Source organism: Aotus nancymaae, unplaced genomic scaffold, assembly GCF_030222135.1.
Source record: "Aotus nancymaae isolate 86718 unplaced genomic scaffold, 86718_ANA_hifiasm-v0.15.2.pri h1tg000092l, whole genome shotgun sequence".
Lineage (NCBI taxonomy): Eukaryota > Metazoa > Chordata > Mammalia > Primates > Aotidae > Aotus > Aotus nancymaae.
In genome coordinates, this window is record NW_026988507.1 from 10,972,918 (window position 1) to 10,990,315 (window position 17,398).

General features: G+C 38.4%; 1 protein-coding gene and 2 pseudogenes across 10 annotated transcripts in view; 1 reads left to right on the plus strand and 2 right to left on the minus strand.

Annotated features, from left to right (window-relative positions):
* LOC105710149 (low-density lipoprotein receptor-related protein 6-like) overlaps positions 1-17,398 on the minus strand; it is a 123,342-nt gene that overhangs the window by 91,817 nt on the left and 14,127 nt on the right. For all 10 annotated transcript variants that reach the window (XR_010339958.1, XR_010339960.1, XR_010339959.1 and 7 more), the window contains one exon: positions 4,069-4,266. Coding sequence is in view for 7 of the 10 variants with exons in the window: in XM_064369861.1 (XP_064225931.1) it covers positions 4,069-4,266 (198 nt within the window). In the remaining 3 variants the exon portion in view is untranslated. The remainder of the gene's footprint in view (positions 1-4,068; positions 4,267-17,398) is intronic.
* On the minus strand, positions 464-2,268 carry LOC135271823 (mortality factor 4-like protein 1; annotated as a pseudogene).
* On the plus strand, positions 15,273-15,585 carry LOC135271814 (ubiquitin-conjugating enzyme E2 variant 1-like; annotated as a pseudogene).

Consider the following 17,398-nt stretch of genomic DNA (forward strand, 5'->3'; position numbering starts at 1 on the left):
ACAACATGGATGACTTGCAAAGAACAGGCTATTTAAGCACTATTAAAAAAGGGAGCACAAATGGATGAATGTGTTCAGTTATACACTGAACTGAACCTTTGACAACAGGAATCACAGCATTTTGTCATATAGCATGAACACATATTATAAAAGTACGTAGGGGTCAAAGGAATAGAACCAGCAGCATTCAAAAGCAGCTCTGTCAACTAGGCAATAAAATACTCTACAGCATGCGCCTCTGTTGTCCACTGTTGAAAACACTGGCATCAATTTTGAAATGAAAAAAAAAAAAAAAGACAAGAAAAAAGGAGCCGTTACTCCTTTTCTCTGTTTAAAATCAAACAGAAAAGAAACATCAATTTTCATACAATAACATCTTCAAAGTACATCATTAGAACAAGAGAAAGACTAAGAACAAAAATGTGTTTACAGAGATCCAAACATAAGTGAGTGAGAGCGCCACTCACACAGCTTTCTGATGGTACTCAGGAAGAGACATTCATAATTGCTCAGCACTAAAAAACGCTGCAGAATTTTTTGCCAGGTACTTTAGGAAACTGAAGATATTCAGTGATAAAACAAGGCTTGGCCGGGGCGGTTGCTCATGCCTGTAATCTCAGCACTTTGGAAGGCCAAGGTGGGCACATCACGAGGTCAGGAGTTCGAGACCAGCCTAACCAACATGATGAAACCCCGTCTTTACTAAAAACACAAAAATTAGCCCGGTGTGGTGGCGTGCGCCTGCAATCCCAGCTACTCAGGAGGCTGAGGCAGGAGAATCGCTTGAACCTGGGAGGCAGAGGTTGCAGTGAGCCAAGATCGCGCCACTGTACTCCAGCATTGGCGACAGGGTGAGACTCTGTCTCAAAAAACAAAGACAAAAACAAAAACAAAACAAGGCTATTCTCATCCGGAGGTGTATAGGCCATTCCTCCAATTCATACATCAGTAGATGTGGCATCCATACACCTGGGACATGGGTGCATCAGGGTGATCTGCAAGAATTTCAGCATACTGTGGTCTGTCAAATTTGTCAAGTAGCTGGGTGCCCAACATTACATTGAAGTATTCTTGTATCCCTGTCACAACTTCATTAATAGCATACTCGTATTATCTGTGTTTCCAGGAAATTTCTTGTAATTTGCATAATCGTGGAGAATAGAATCCACATTCTTCTTGGCAGAAAGATAAAAGAGCTGTTTTCATCTGGTAATTTTCAGCTCTTCTGGAATCTTACTTTAGCTTCAACTCTGTTCATGAATGTGTCCTCATTTTCAAGAGTAGGATCTACCCAGGCCCTTTTCTTCCAAGAAGACTGAAGCATCTCACTGTTACTGCCACCATCTCCATTTCCAGGTATTTTCTGTTTGTTCTTTTTTGTTTTTACTTCAACATTTTTTCTGTTGCAGACCAGATGTCTTCTTTCTTGGGGCAGCCCTCTCATCTTCCCCTCTGCATACTACTCCTGATTGGTTTTTTGAAGTTCTCGCTGTTTCTGCAAATTGGCGTCCATATATTTGAGTACTCTACTCTCTGGATCCCATGAATCCCAATTTTTATTCCAACCACTGTAATATATAAAGTGTTTCACTTGTTTGTCCTTTATGGCAACCTTTACACATTTTGCTTCATAAAGAGGCTCATGAAAGCACAGCACTTGTTCACCCTCTTGGAATTTAGGCTTTGGGTCCTGCTTCCACGCCATTTATAAGTGATTCGCAGCCTCCTCCTTCTCCAGCTCATTTTATAATAGAGGACTGATCTGTTCTGTGGTCATGTTTTTCTGGGGTGCTTTTGTTTATATGGACATTATTTTGTTCCTCCTTCTTTTTTCCTTTATAATAACTTTAAATGGGATTTCACCTTGATACTTTTCTGTTTCTCTTGTCTATGTAAAATTAGTGTTCCTGAACTTTTAAAATAAAGCAGAGTTCAAGGTAGTTTTTCTAATGTCACAAAATTCATGCCTCCTGTTGTTTTCACATAATGTTCAAAAACCTGGTAAGCTTGCTTTCTGAGATCTACTAGCCATTGACCTTCCCATCCTTATCTGAACCTTCTTTCCTTCCCCTCCTGTTCTCTATTCTACTGCCCCTAACCTGCTCAACTTTGATTATTTTGACCTATTCAGTTTTGTTTTAATCAGTGTGGTGCTCTGTCCTGAATGAGCATTCTGGCAGGTTCATTTCAGTAGTTCCATTTTGAGAGTTCATTGGGGCTAGACTGCTCTAGCTTCTTCTGTCTTTACCATAGTCACACTGCATTTGCCTAATATTGGAGTGGGCAACCCTCCCACCCTTCCATTTCAGCTGCTGTTCTTAAAATAACCCACCATCTTGTCCAGCACATAGTTGTGGCTATTTTGGCGTTCCTCCGCTTTCAAATCTTAAGAGACGCCCTATTAAGTCTCTCTGCTTACTCTTACATAGACGGTGATAACATTGGTGGTTTGCTCTTATCTAGTTGTACTTTCAAATGTCTAATGCTATAGTCAATTTTATCCATGTTTTTGGATTTGCTACCTAGTTTTAGTTAAAAACAAATATGAAAACAAAAACAAGAAAACTATGACATGGCCACATCCATGTTGCTAGAGTCCCCTCACAGCCAGAGTTGAGGTCAAAAACAACACGTTTTTATATTCATCATATACTTACATTTTGACACTTAAATTTATTTTAAGCCATATTGTTGTATGTTATTTCACTCTTTTTTGAAAGAAGGCAAAAAATACTCCATGATTACAAAAAAGTTGAACTGAACTCTTTAAACTTTTCCTGGTTTTCAATACTTCTAAATGCTCCTTATTCCTGGTTCAGTGAATTGACAAATGTTTACACTTTGAAAAAAATCTTTCAATTACCAAAAACTCTAATCTAGTGGGGTCTCAGATTGAGACCAAAAACCAAAATTGTCATAAAATACAAGAATGAAAATATAAAATGTCTTTAAAAATCTGAACATAATCTGAGAAGAAATTCCATGTTTATGTATTATAGACTTTGTCTTCCTTGAATACTGAAATGTATGGTACTTGCAGTAGGTTTTCTCCTTGTCCAGGGATGAGCAAACTGTAGCCCACAGACTGACTGTGCTTTACAAATAAACTTTTACACCAGGTGCTGTGGCTGATGCCTGTAATTTTAGCACTTTGGGAGGCCGGGGCCAGTGAATCACTTGGAGCTCAGGAGATCAAGATCTGACTGGGCAACATGGTGAGACCCCTATCTTTACAAAAAATATAAAAATTAGCCAGGCATGATGGCATGCATCTATAGTCCCAAGCTACTTGGGAGGATGAGGCAGGAAGATCGCCTGAGCCCAGGAGACAGAGGTTGCAGTGAGCTGAGATCACACTACTATATTCCAGCCTGCGTGACAGAGTGAGACTCTCTCTAAAATCAATAAATACATAATAAATAAAGTTTTGCTGGAACACAGCCATGCCTATTCCCTTATGCATTACTATAGCTGCTTTTAAACGACACTAGAAGAAGTAGCTGAACCAGAGATCATAAGCCTAGAATATTTACTCTCAGCCTTTACAGAAAATGTTGGCCAAACCCTGCCCTAATGCAGAGATTTATCAAATAAATTCCATTAGCAGGACTTAGGGGCATTACTTGTAATTTTGAGTGAAACTACTCTTTGTTGTACTGATGGCCAGCACACTGCAGGATGTTTAGCAACCTTGGACCTCCCCTCACCCCCGGAACTAAAATACTAGTCGCACTCCCAGTCCTTGGGTTAGACAAAATTCTCCACACGTTTCCAAACACAAGGAGTAAATATGCTATCCCTGGTAGAGAACCACTGAAGAACTAAGTTAACTCAGAGTAAGAAAAGAGGAAACAGTTTGTAAATTCTAAATGCTATTAAGATGGATGATAAATGCAATTACTTTTAAAGCACTTTTAAAGAGCTAACTAAAAGACTATTCTTCCCCTTTGGGACTTAATAAAAAATAAACATATTTCTTAATAAAATTAGGTTTTGTACTTTTACTATATCAAGGCTTCATGGAGTTTTCTTAAAAATTTTTTTTAAAATCTTATAAAGCAATCTTACCGATTTGTTCCATCCAGATTTGATTTGTGGATGAAATTAAGTTTTGCATCTGCCCAATAAAGCTTTCGTTCTTCATAATCCGCAGTCAGTCCATTTGGCCAGTAAATTTCACTGTTTACTATAATGAAGCGACTTGAACCATCCATTCCAGCACGTTCTATCTTTGGCACTTCTCCCCAGTCTGTCCAGTACATGAACCTAAACATCATAAAAATAATTAAAGTCATGACAGAGCAGGTAACAATCAAATACTCTGTAATTATTACTATTAAAGAAAGCTCATTTCAGGGACACCAAAACTAAAACCCTTAGAAATTGTATTTTGGAATTTTAATATCTACCATTTGTAACTACCCTGGTAATATCTGATTCAGACAAGTATCATCAAGGATACAAAACTACTGAATCGAAATGTATTGGTGAAAAGGATACTTACACCATTTCAATGTATCTCCCCACAGATTACTTATTAACAACAAAGAAGAAAGTGGTAACTTTAGAGAAAATAAAGCCAGTGGATACCACCTTAACTGAGTCATCTAAATTAACATCACCAATAGGGGAACAAACTGGCATTATATACCTCTTCATATGATATACTTTTATAGAACATATTGTCTTTTATATGATCTCTCTTGTGTATTATTCCTGCCCCCCAAAAATGCATACCCCAAATAAAATGATGAGGAAACAGAGTGATTCAAGTTGAGAGACACTATAAAACATTTGACCTTCAACAACATCAATGTCATAAAAGTATAAAAAAAAAAAAAGGCTGAGGAACCAATCTAGATTGGAGGAGAGCAAAGAGACATGATAACTACAGTAAGTATATGATCCTGGACTGATGACATGAGAAAAAAATGCTATGAAGACATAATTTGGGGGAAAAGGCAAAACTAATGTAGTGTCAAACTACATAGTTATAGTGTACTAATGTTAAATTTCCTAAACATACTTATTGTGTTGTAGTTAGGATATATATGAGTTTGCTGTACTACTTTTGCTTCTATTCCAGAAGTTTGAAGATTTTTCAAAATCAAAAATGAAAAGTCTAGTATGTTCTCATTACAGAAAAAGAAATTTTTCCTTAATGTAAAGAAAAACTTTGTTGGGCCAGGCGCAGTGGCTCACGCCTGTAATCCCAGCACTTTGGGAGGCCAAAGCACCTATAATCTCAGCACTTTGGGAGGCCGAGGCAGGTAGATTACCTGAGGTCCAGAGTTCAAGACCAGCCTGACCAACATGGTGAAACCCCATCTCTACTAAAAATACAAAAAAAAAAAAAAAAAAAAATTAGCTGGGTGTGGTGGTGGGCACCTGTAACCCAGCTACTCAGGAGGCTGCAGCAGGAGAATCATTTGAACCTGGGAGGCGGTGGTTGGAGTAAGCCAAGATCGCACCGTTGCACTCCAGCCTGGGCAACAAGAGCAAAACTCCATCTCAAAAAAGAAAAACTCTTAATGTATTATACTTCACTTAAAAGCATATTTTCAAAAGTTAATGATGGGCCAGGAGCAGTGGCTCACATCTGTAATCCTAGCACTTTGGGAGGCCAAGGCTGGTGGATCACTTCATGTCAGGAGTTCCAGACCAGCCTGGCCAACACAGTGAAACCCCATATCTACTAAAAATATAAAAATTAGCCAGGCATGGTGGCAGGAGCCTGCAATCCCAGCTACTCAGGAGCCTGAGGCAGGAGAATTGCTTGAATCCAGGAGATGAAGTTTGCAGTGAGCTGAGATTGTGTCACTGCACTCCGTCCAGCCTGGGCAACAGAGCATAACTGTCTCAAAAAAAAAAAAAAAAAAAAAAAGGTAATGAGGGTGCTATGAAACAGATCAGGCACTCAATAAATGTGTTGAACCCACCTGAAATTCAGATATAACTTTTATTCAAATAATTGAAACAGTAATACTGAAATGAATCTACTTATGCATATTGATATCTCCACTATTTCATTAGAACTGCTTACTCAAAGAAATGATGAGAGGAGAGTAGCATGTAGGGGAATAAAAAATCCTTCTAGATACAAGGCGCTGTGCTAATAGCTTTACATACATTATCTTACTTAAGCCTTAAGCAACCTTACAAAATATCATTTGTTCATCACCACATTTTGATGAGAAAACAGAAATGTAAGCACACCACTCAAAGTCACACTGTTAACAAATGAAGAACAGAAATTCAAACCTACATCTCTTAAATTCTAAAGTCAATGCTTATGTTATAGGTCAGAGTCCTGATTTTTTTTAAGGAATAGAAAGCAAAATACTCCCTAAATTGGGGACAATGGTTGGATACTATCCAGAATGAGGGATATGGACTAGATTAATAGGATAAAACTGTAGCCATGAGCTGTATAACAATGTGGTCAACAATAAACCATATAAAAAATGGTGGTCTTATAAAACTACCATACTGTATTGTGACTACACATTTTCTATGTTTAGATACATGAATACCATTGTGTTACAATTGCCACCACATTCAGTATAGCAGCACACTGTACAGGTTCATGGCCTAGGAGCAATAACCTATCTTACATAGCCTAGGTGTATAGTAGGCTGTACCATCTAGGTATGTGTAATACTTTATGTTCACACAATGATGAAATCACTCAACATTTCTCATGATGTGTCCCTATTGTTAAGTGACACACGATTGTATCTAGAAAGGCAGACCAGACCATATTTTCATTTTTATTCTGAGAACAACATAAAGGCACTTCAAGACTTTTAAAATTGGAGGTGATGAGCAGGTATGGTGACTCATGCCTGTAATCCTAGCACATTGGGAGGCTGAAGCAGGATTGCCTTAGTCCAGGAGATCAAGAACAGCCTGGGAAACACAGCAAGACACTGTCTCTATTTTTTAAAATAAAAAATAATAATAATAAAATAAAATTGAAGGTGAAATGACTGACTTTGTGTTTTTAGGAGGGAGGAAAAAATGGCTGCAGTGAGGGAAAAAACTAGAGGAAAACTTAAAAGAATCCTGAGAGTCCAGGTCTTCCCAATAGGTTGTGTGAGTTCAGCAAATTCTCTCCGGTAAAAGCAATGAAAAAAGGACAAGACTGTCAAAACTAACCACCAAAGCCTCCAAAAACTGATCAAAGGACATATAACAAAGTGAGAAGCACTTATTGAAGAAAAGTCTACTGAATATCAATAAGAAAGAACTATGGTATTTCAGCTAGGGGCTATTCCTATTTCCATCTATACTGCCAGGTTTATGGCATAAATGTTCTACTGTAGGCAAACATGGCAGGCCATAAGGAGTGGTAGCTATCTTTTCCTGCAAGAGGTGACTGACCTTATTTGGAACTAAGCATAGAAAAATCTATACCCAGGAATGTTGTTGAAAACAAGAGTGTTTTCAGTGGCAGGCATCAGGAGGATCATTATCTAAGTGACATTGATGGGGGCAAGCAACCAAATGGCAAACTAGCCAGAAATCTAACAGGAAGATCCTAGGAAAGAGACTGCCAAGAAGAGCCTTAAGTGGATATTGATCCTTGGCAGTCAGGAAGGCTGTGTGCATGTGCAAGGCTACACCAAAAAGAACATTTGCAAGCTAGTCTCTGGCTGAATATGGGTCAAATTTGAAACTGCCTAAAATTTTAAGACATTCTCCAAACCATAAACAGATCCTCAGGAAAATGGAGGAACACTAATTTGCTGGTGTTTAGGAACAACCTTTAAGTAATCATTAGCTGACCACTATAATAACAGTGACACAGAGGCAGTTCCTCGAAAGCCAGGCATAATAAATATTTTAAAAGCAAAACAGACAACAGAAGTAATTCAGGAAAGTCATTAAACAAACACACACAACAATGGCAACAAGCCCAGGGAAGGGTCAGAATCCAGAATCCATATTCACTATAATATATCCATACAATGGAATACTATTCAGCAATATAAAAGAACTAACTACTTATCAATGGCAAGGATGACTTTTTAAAATTATGTTGAACAAAAGAAGTCACACATAAAAGAGTACCTACTACATGATCCCATTATATGAAGCGTTAGATGTAAAATCAAAACAACTAATCTATAGTAATAAAATCCAGATTCGCAGTTACTGGGGAGGAGTAAGGGATGGACTGTAAAGGGGCTAAAGCAACCTTCTAGAGTGGAGTGACGAACGTTTGTCTTAGGTATGTTTATCAAAACCCATTAAACAGTCAACAAAAAATTATGAATTTTTTGCATGTAAATTCTAACTCACTAAAGTTCCTTAAAACATGAATAAGAAACAAAGACTATTTTAAAAAGTTAATTCAAAGGTAACTTTTCTTGGAAACCTTTCCCAGCTTATTTAGGCAAAGTTATTCCCTCCTATGAGCTCTTGGCATGTTTTGTTATACTATAGTACTTATCAGAGTTTGTAGATAAATTACAAAGAACTCAAATGTAAAGACTAGGTGTTACTACCGCATCACAATTACTGACACACTGCACGTATTATTTTTTTTAAATCAAGATGAATAGAGACTTTGTGTTTTCCATTTTCAATTTCTCCTCTCTCTCACTCCCAACTCAATGCACACTGAAATGGGTAAAGGAAGACACATGAAATGCTCCAAGAAGAGAAAGAAGTACAAAAAGTTAATAACCTAAGCATAGGGACAGCCAGAAACAGTGAAATAGTTTTGTGTGCATGTCTATTATAACACATGAAATAGATTTCTCCTCAGGATATCTTTAATACACAAATCAAATGAGATTTCCATCTTGATTGAGTAATACAGTTAAAAAGTCCGCAACACAGTTCGTTAGCCACCTACCATCTTCTATTAATACATAAAATAAAAACTACCAGTGTCTTCAAGCAAACAAGTGTAAGAGAAATAAGAAGTTACTGTCACTGCGATATCTCTAACCTATACTCTGCACTATGTGTGCAACATGCATATACTAGAGAGTACGTGATACAAAGTTGGAAATGTTGCCACTGATGGCTGGGCTGACCAGAAGCAATCTGCACACTATCAAGATGGAAAATGCAGTAAGAGCTATTGTCTTTTTCGTACAATATAATTTAGGTAGGTTTCCTAACTGTCACTAAACTAAGTGTCTAGTTTATGGTGAAATAAAATGTTACAAATGAGTGAGTCAGTCTAACAAGATTTTAGAAATGAGTAAAAGTATTTGCATATCTCTATGTATCAAAGCTAATGGATAATCCCTTCATTGTTCAACCCTAAAAAATAAATCAAGTCATGTTATTTCAAGGATAAGACTCAGATAAAGATTCCAACTACAGTAAGTAAAACTAAGGCATTTGTCGGATGAGAACTTGATGAAAAGTTAGCATTTTTAAATAAAGATTACAGCTATGTCTTCATTTTTGCAAATATTTAAAATACAAAGGAATAAATTTCATCTATAAATACTAAACAGTTTCATTATGTGATTAACTTTTAAGTTAAAAAGGTCATTACAAATGTAACTGAGAAAGCAATTAGGACACAGGAAATTTAAAAAAGAAGTATTTTTTAAGTTACCAAAATATTGTTCAATTTTCTTACGGTTTTGAGCACCTGTTAGGAGCTAAGCACCATGCTTGATATAGGGAATATGGAAATAAGCAAGGCCAAACTATTGCCCTTATGAAATCTGCAATGTAGACAAGGAGTGGCAAGTATATCAAGAAAAGTATAAACAGGAGGCTCTGAGAGTATAGAGAAGCAACACCCAATCAAGTCAATGGATGTAAGAGTCATCAATAAAACATACCAGAGAAAGTAACTATTTTATTTAGGCAGTTGTCAAAATAGGAAATAGTGTTCCAGGAAGAGGACATGGCATATGAAGTCATGATATATTCAATAAACAGCAAGAAGATCAACAGAGCTGCAGCATATTGTGATGTACATTGGCAATGAAAGAAATACCTGTTTATTATTTCGCTATACTAAGAAACTTGGACTCCAGTGACAATAACATTGAGGGACTGGCTAGAAGAAGAAGAAACTAGAAAAAAGTAGGCAGAAAACTGAAATATTCCAAATAAGAACTAATGAAGGCAACAAAAGTTGAGGGCTGGATCAACATGAAAGAAGAACGAGAAAGGATGGACAAGGATGGCTCCCAAGATTTGCAAATGTGAATGGGTGTGTACCGGTGTCATTCAACATAATAAGGAATTAGACAGGTACGGTTTGGGAAGGCAAGATGATGAGGTCAAACATGGATGAACTGAAGCATCCTCACCTCATTGTTTTTCCTTCTGTATCCAGACCACCAGTAAATAGAACAGAAAAATCAGTGTAAAAATAAACGAAAGTTGGTTACAAAAGGTAAAGTAAAAAGGATATTAATAAAGAAGTTGGTCTATAGCAACAGGGCAAAATAAATCACAGTTAGGAGTTGCATATGAAACCAAGTTAATCCAGAAGTGTTGAGCCATGCTAATTCTAAAAACATTCATATGACAGATGTAACTAACTCTGAAAGGACCTATAAAAAGCCACAGGTCCTCATTTTGTTGCCATGAAATTTATTTTGGGGGAAACTTTGAAAATCACATAAATTATTAAACAAATTGAAAATGCAGCCAGTGAAAATAGTTGTGATTTTAATGTGAGAAAGAAAAGTGCCGTGTAAAATTCACACCCTTCCTGTTCCTGACCCCTAAACTTGATTCCTGACCACCTGTTCCTGTCTTACTCTGATTAGTAGATTAGGCTTTAAGTGAGGAGGAGGTTGAAAAATTTATGGATTTCTGTTTCCTGATAGAAGTAAAAAGAAAAAAAGAATTGTGAAGAAATCACATATACTTCTGCGCTTCCCCCTACTTGATCATATGTTGGCATCATATTTTAAAAATAAGTAGAAACTAATAAAAGAGGATAGTGAAAGCATTCATGTTAGCAGGTTGGTTTTTGTAGTTGTTTTTACAGAGAATGTACAGTAACCAGATAAAAGAGTCTGGGCCAGGCGCAGTGGCTCACGCCTGTAATCCCAGCACTTTGGGAGGCCTAGGCGGGCGGATCACTAGGTCAGGAGTTCGAGACCACACTGGCCAATATGGTGAAACCCCATCTCTACTAAAAATACAAAAATTAGCTGGGTGTGGTGGCACACACCTGTAGTCTCAGTTACCTGGGAAGTTGAGGCAGGAGAATCACTTGAACCCAGGAGCAGAGGTTGCAATGAGCCAAGAATGAGTCACTGCACTCCGGCCTGGGTGACAGAACAAGACTCCATCGCAAAAAAGAAACAAAAAAAAAGGAAACGACCCAAAACTAAATATAAACAATCTTACAGAAATAACATTTAACTTTGAGAAAGTTGAGGCTGTTGGGAGTAGGGTAGTATAAATTCCATGTTTTTTGTTTTTATTAAGTATCTGTTCCAAGCTTCTGACATTTACTTTCCTAGTATCAAGCAGCAATGAAAAATCTGGAGTACCACTGTCCCATAGAACTTTCTGTAATGGTGGAGATAGTTCTGTGCATAACACAGTACCACCAGTCACATGCAGCTGAGGAGCGCTTAAAATGTGGCTAATGTGACTAATAAATTTTTAATTTTATTTAATCATTTTTTTTTTTTAGATGGAGTTTCGCTCTTGTTGCCCAGGCTGGAGTGCAATGGCGCAATCTTGGCTCACTGCAGCCTCCGCTTCCTGGGATCAAGTGATTCCCCTGCCTCAGCTTCCCGAGTAGCTGGGATTACAGGTGGCTACCACTACATCTGGCTTATTTTTTGTATTTTTACTAGAGGCGGGGTTTTGCCATGTTGGTCAGCCTGGTCTAGAACTCCTGGCCTCAGGTGATCCGCCCATCTCAGCCTCCCAAAGTGCTGGGATTACAGGCATGAGCCACCACCCCCACCCCCAATTTTATATAATCTTAATTCATTCCCATTTAAATAGACAAGTGTGGCTACTGGTAGTATTGGATAGCACACATCTAGAGGCTAGAACGCGAACATAAATCAGGCAGCAAAAGTAAGACCAAGCCAGGCATGGTGGCTCATGCCTGTAATGCCAACACTTTGGGAGGCTGAGCAGGAGGACTGTTTGAGCCAGGAGACCAGCCTAGGCAACACATGGAGACCTCATCGCTACAAAAAAATTAATTAAAAAAAATTAGCCAGGCATAATGGCCACGCCTGTAGTCCCAGGTACTCAGGAGACTAAAATGGGAGGATCATTTGAGCCCAGGAGTTTAAGGCTACAGTGAGCTATGATAACACCACTGCGCCCCAGCCTGAGTGACGGAGGGAGACCCTGTCTCAAAAAAAAAAAACAAAGAGTGAGTTATGATGCAATAATCTACAGGATCTTCTTTCATAATTACTTACTAAAGGTCTAAAACTATGTCATCTGAAGCCGAGCCCAAGTACCATTTAGAAGTAACCATTCCCCGTTTTTCAAGAAATTACTCCAATGTCAAAAAAGTATAAGAAAAAAGTGATGTTTACGTTATAGATTGTGAAACAGAGTTACAAATTATACTATTTTCTTCTATAAGTACCACATAAACTTCTCTAAGCTTAAATCCAACCTTCTTGGTCAAAAACAAATTGGCAGACAGCTTTTTTCTTTTGAGACTGAATTTTGCTTTTTTTTTTTTTTTGAGACGGAGTCTTGCTCTGTCGCCAGGCTGGAGCACAGTGGCACAGTCTTGATTCACTGCAACCTCCACCTTCTGGGTTCAAGCAATTCTTCCACCTCAGCCACCCGGGTAGCTGGGACTACAGGTGCATGCCAAACACCCGGCTAATTTTTGTATTTTTAGTAGAGACGGAGTTTCACCATGTTGGCCAGGATGGGAATTTTGCTCGTTTCCCAGACTGGAGTGCAGTGGCATGATCTCGGCTCACAGCAACCTCCGCCTCCCAGGTTCAAGCAATTCTCCTGCCTCAGCCTCCCAAGTAGCTGGGACTACAGGCGCCCGCTGCCACGCCAGGCTAATTTTTTGTATTTTAGTAGAGACAGGTTTCACCGTGTTGCCCAGGCTGGTCACAAACTCCTGAGCTCAGGTCATCTACCTGCCTCAGCCTCTCAAAGTGCTGGGATTACAGGCATGAGCCACCGTACCCAGCTGGCAGACAGCTTTTTTAAAAGGTGATTAACCAGTCTTTCTGTTTATTCTGTGTATCTGCTGCAGCTATTAGCAAATTCATAAATTTCCCTAACGGAGTCATTTTTAATTCATTTCAGACCTTCACACATCACATTGATTTATCAGTCCCCACAGAGCCCACTATACTGAGTCTCATACTATTGGCCAAATATAAGTATCATTAAAAAAAGGTCCCTACTAGTGAAGGATACAATGCTAAGTGCTGCATAAGGCTAAGGAATACCCACAAAACACTTAAAATTTAAAATCCAAGAGTGATAATAATCTAATATTTATTGGGCACCTTCTTTATGGCACTATCCTTGGAAAACTGTAACAAAGCTATAGGACATTAGGTGGCAGCCAAATGTATTTCATGGCTTTCAAGTTAAACTTTAACACTTCTACATGTACTGACTATTTTTGGTCTACAAAATCCAAAGATGCTTTCTAGTCATTTAAGGCCTCAAAAGCATTCTGAGTCTCCTCTCCCTCCCAAAAACCAGTAAAGGGGCAAATTAATCTTTAAATTAGCAGTACTAGTTACAATTGAGGATTTGTAAAGGACTGTACATAAATCTGTTGTACATAAACCACACTACTGAAAGGAAATCCCAGGGTTCATCCTGTCCAACCAACCCTTCCAATGCTTGAATACTTTCTATTACTATATTGTCACCAGTTTCTGTTCAGTAATATACTAAATAGGATGTCCCATAGGTATAATTTGATTTGTAACATTGTTTTTATCTACCAAAGAGATACACCGGTTCCACACACTTGCTCCCTGGAACATACCAGTATCTTCCATTTCAGAGAGCTTACTTTCTGACTGCCTAGTACTCAGATAACTCAAATAATCACCATCACTTCTTTTTAGGGGAACACTCACAGTGCTCAGGAATCTTTGTTATCCTTTATTAAACTCCTGGGAAATTTTCTCTAGCAGCCTTTCTAAACTTTTTCTACTTTTAAAGACTAATTTCCAGCCGGGTGTGGTGGCTCACACCTGTAATCCCAGAACTTTGGGAGGCTGAGGTGGGCAGATCACCTGACGTTGGGAGTTCAAGACCAGCCTAACCAACATGGAGAAACCCTGTCTCTACTAAAATTACAAAATTAGCTGGGCATGGTGGTGCATGCCTGTAATCCCAGCTAGTCGGGAGACTGGGGCAGGAGAATCTCTTGAACCCAGAAGGCAGAGGCTGCTGTGAGCCAAGATCACGCCATTGCCCTCCAGTGTGGGCCACAAGAGGGAAAACTCCATCTCAAAAACAAAAACAAAACAAAAAGACTAATATCCATGCCCTGAACCCTTCATTCTCAGACCATCTCAAAACAATCTCAGTGAAGCAGGAAACAAGATGAATGTCATACATCCCCAACATCTTAATTTATACCTCTCAAAATTTTCTCACCACCCATATTCTCTTATCTTGTCCTCAGTCTCAAATGACAAGATGACTTTTCTCCTGAGGCTAAAGCAGTACTTTTGGTTCAGACTCCTTACCTCCTCTCTACAACTTAGCTCTATCAATTGTTCTGTATTTCTTGTTATTTTCAATGGTTTATGCCAGGTTCCTTGCTATCAAAAACTTTTGTTTTAATAACCCTAACCTTGCTACCAACAGAATAATTATGTTTCTACTAACTGCAAAATCTTGTAACACTGGTATATATATTGCATACTACCATTCATTAGCTATTGCTCTTTCATCTTCCTACCCATCACTCAACTGCAAGTGCTTTCTCTAAATCTTTATAACCAAACCAATGGCCTTTTCTCAGTCCTTATTCTTGACATCCCTAGAGTATTCAACGTTGTTGACTACATCCCTACCTATATAGAATGTTCTCCTCAAACAATACTACCTATTAATCTTGTTTGTCTTGTTTCAAACCTCCCACTTCCTATATATAGGTATCCCCAGACTCTCTGTTGTTCCTGAATTAGAGTATAGAACATTTAAGTTCAGAAGCGACAGCGAAGTAAGGTGGCAGCCACCATGGGCTGGGAGAAAAAGTCCCTAGCAATTTCCCACTGCTGGAAGAACTTGAAGAAGGCCAGTAAGACGTAGGAGACAGCACAGTTAGCTGAGGTCTAGACAATGATGAAGACATGACACTTACAAGATGGACAGGGATGGTAACTGGGCCTCCAAGAACAATCTATGAAAACTGAACATACAGCCTTAAAATAGAATATGGACCTAAATACCCAGAAGCATCTCCCTTTGTAAGATTTGCAACAAGTATTAATGACTGGAGTTAATAGTTCTAATGGAGTGGTGGACCCAAGAGCCGTCCAGTGCTAGCAAAATGGCAGAATTCATAGCATAAAAGTTGTCCTGCAAGAGTTTCAGTGCCTAATAGTGTCTAAAGAAAATAAGAAACTCCCTCAGCCGCCTGAAGGGCGGTGTTACACCAATTAGTCGAAAGAAAAACCACAGGCCCTTCCCCTTTTCCCCCAATTCAATTTAAGCAGTCTTCATGTTCCACGGTAGTAAATTTTCTATACACATTTTGTAGACCTCAAGTAATGGAAAGGAGGCTCCCAGTCAAAGGATATTTATCTTAAGATACTGTAAATGATACAAATTTTTTGCCCATCTGAAATATATAAGTTCTGCTATAGTCTTACCAACTACAGGCTTTGCCATTATGGAAGTAATTCAGTTTGGTATCTTCAAAAATAGCAAAATTTAACTAAAGACAATTTAGAACTTCAATGTCCTCTTAAGAAACTTGAGATCTCCCCAAGGTGGCTCACCTAAGCCTCTCCCCTCCCATCATTCCCCACTCTTCCTTTTTTAACAACTTAAACCTTCCCTTCAGCTCCCTTGAATCCTTTGATCTGTCCCCCTTCAAGACATGCTACCTCCTCAACCATCTATCCACCCCATCACACCTTTCCCTTCCTCAATTCCCTATAGTCACTCAAGCTTTAGGCTCCCCATTCTCCATTGGGAACTCACAAACTAGAAAGAGGCCGGATCTCTTAGGCACCCAGACAAACTTTGGAGACACCCATTAAGTAGGACACTCAGTCTCTCTTTAGTCCCTCATTCAAAATTTAGTCCACAATCTCCATAAGGTTACACATAAAAGCAAAGGAAATCTTAAAGGTCTCCTTCACAAATATTGGTGAGGAACTTCAAGCCTCAGGTTGATTGGGCAGGTAACCTCAATTTACCCCATTTCCTAAAAATCACAATCTGATAAAAATGTAAAGGTGAGGGAGGACAAAAGCTAGCTCTTTTCCATAAACTACCAATGAGTTCAAACTTTCAAAGTGAGGTATGAGCTATTTATGTCTGTCTACATATGTATATATGTGTGTATAATATTTTCCCACCTACAAATGGTATTACCAATCAGATTATAAAACCCCTTAAAGGAGCTCTGTTATAATTGCTTTGAAGATAAATAAGTGCTTACAAAAATTAAATATTCCTAGGATTTCCAGAAATTAAGAAAATTAAACTCCTTATACTTTCAAAAGTATTTTTATAGAAACTAACCCAAATAATTTTAGAATCTACGTTAATGTGAGTTTATGTAAATCTCTGGGAAATGAGACTAGATGAATATTGTCGGTTTAATAAAAACAGTTATGTCTTCTGAGTTATTGGCAGTAAGTATTAAACAAGCATACATTCTTACTCTTGCATATGTTCTTGCTAAACTTTTACAGGTTCACTGATCGAATACACAAGCATTACATCTGCATTTGCATTCAGATGAAGTGAATAATTAAATTTTATTTCAACAGTAGTTATGTTTTGTAATAAGCCAACTTGAAAAGTTTCTAAAATCTTTGGTAACTTAAAACCTTAGACTAAGTCAATTCATGGATATCCACTAAATACCTAGATCATCTCTACACAAAATAGAACACCGAAGCATAATTTCAAGTTTATAGAGTTTTTTGCCTCTTATTTTTACACTAGTGAGACACTATATCTAAGAGTCTATTAATAAACAGCCCAGGCGCGGTGGCTCACACCTGTAATTCTAGCACTTTGGGAGGCCAAGGTGGGCATACCACTTGAGCCTAGAAGTTTAAGACCAGCCTAGGCAACATGGTGAAACGCCATCTCTACTAAAAATACAAAAATTAGTTGGGCATGGTGGTATGTCCCTATAGTACCAGCTACTCGGCAGTGTGAGGCAGAAGGATGGCTTGAGACCAGGAAGTCGAGGCTGTAGTGAGTTGTGATAACGCCACTGCACTCCAGCCTCAGC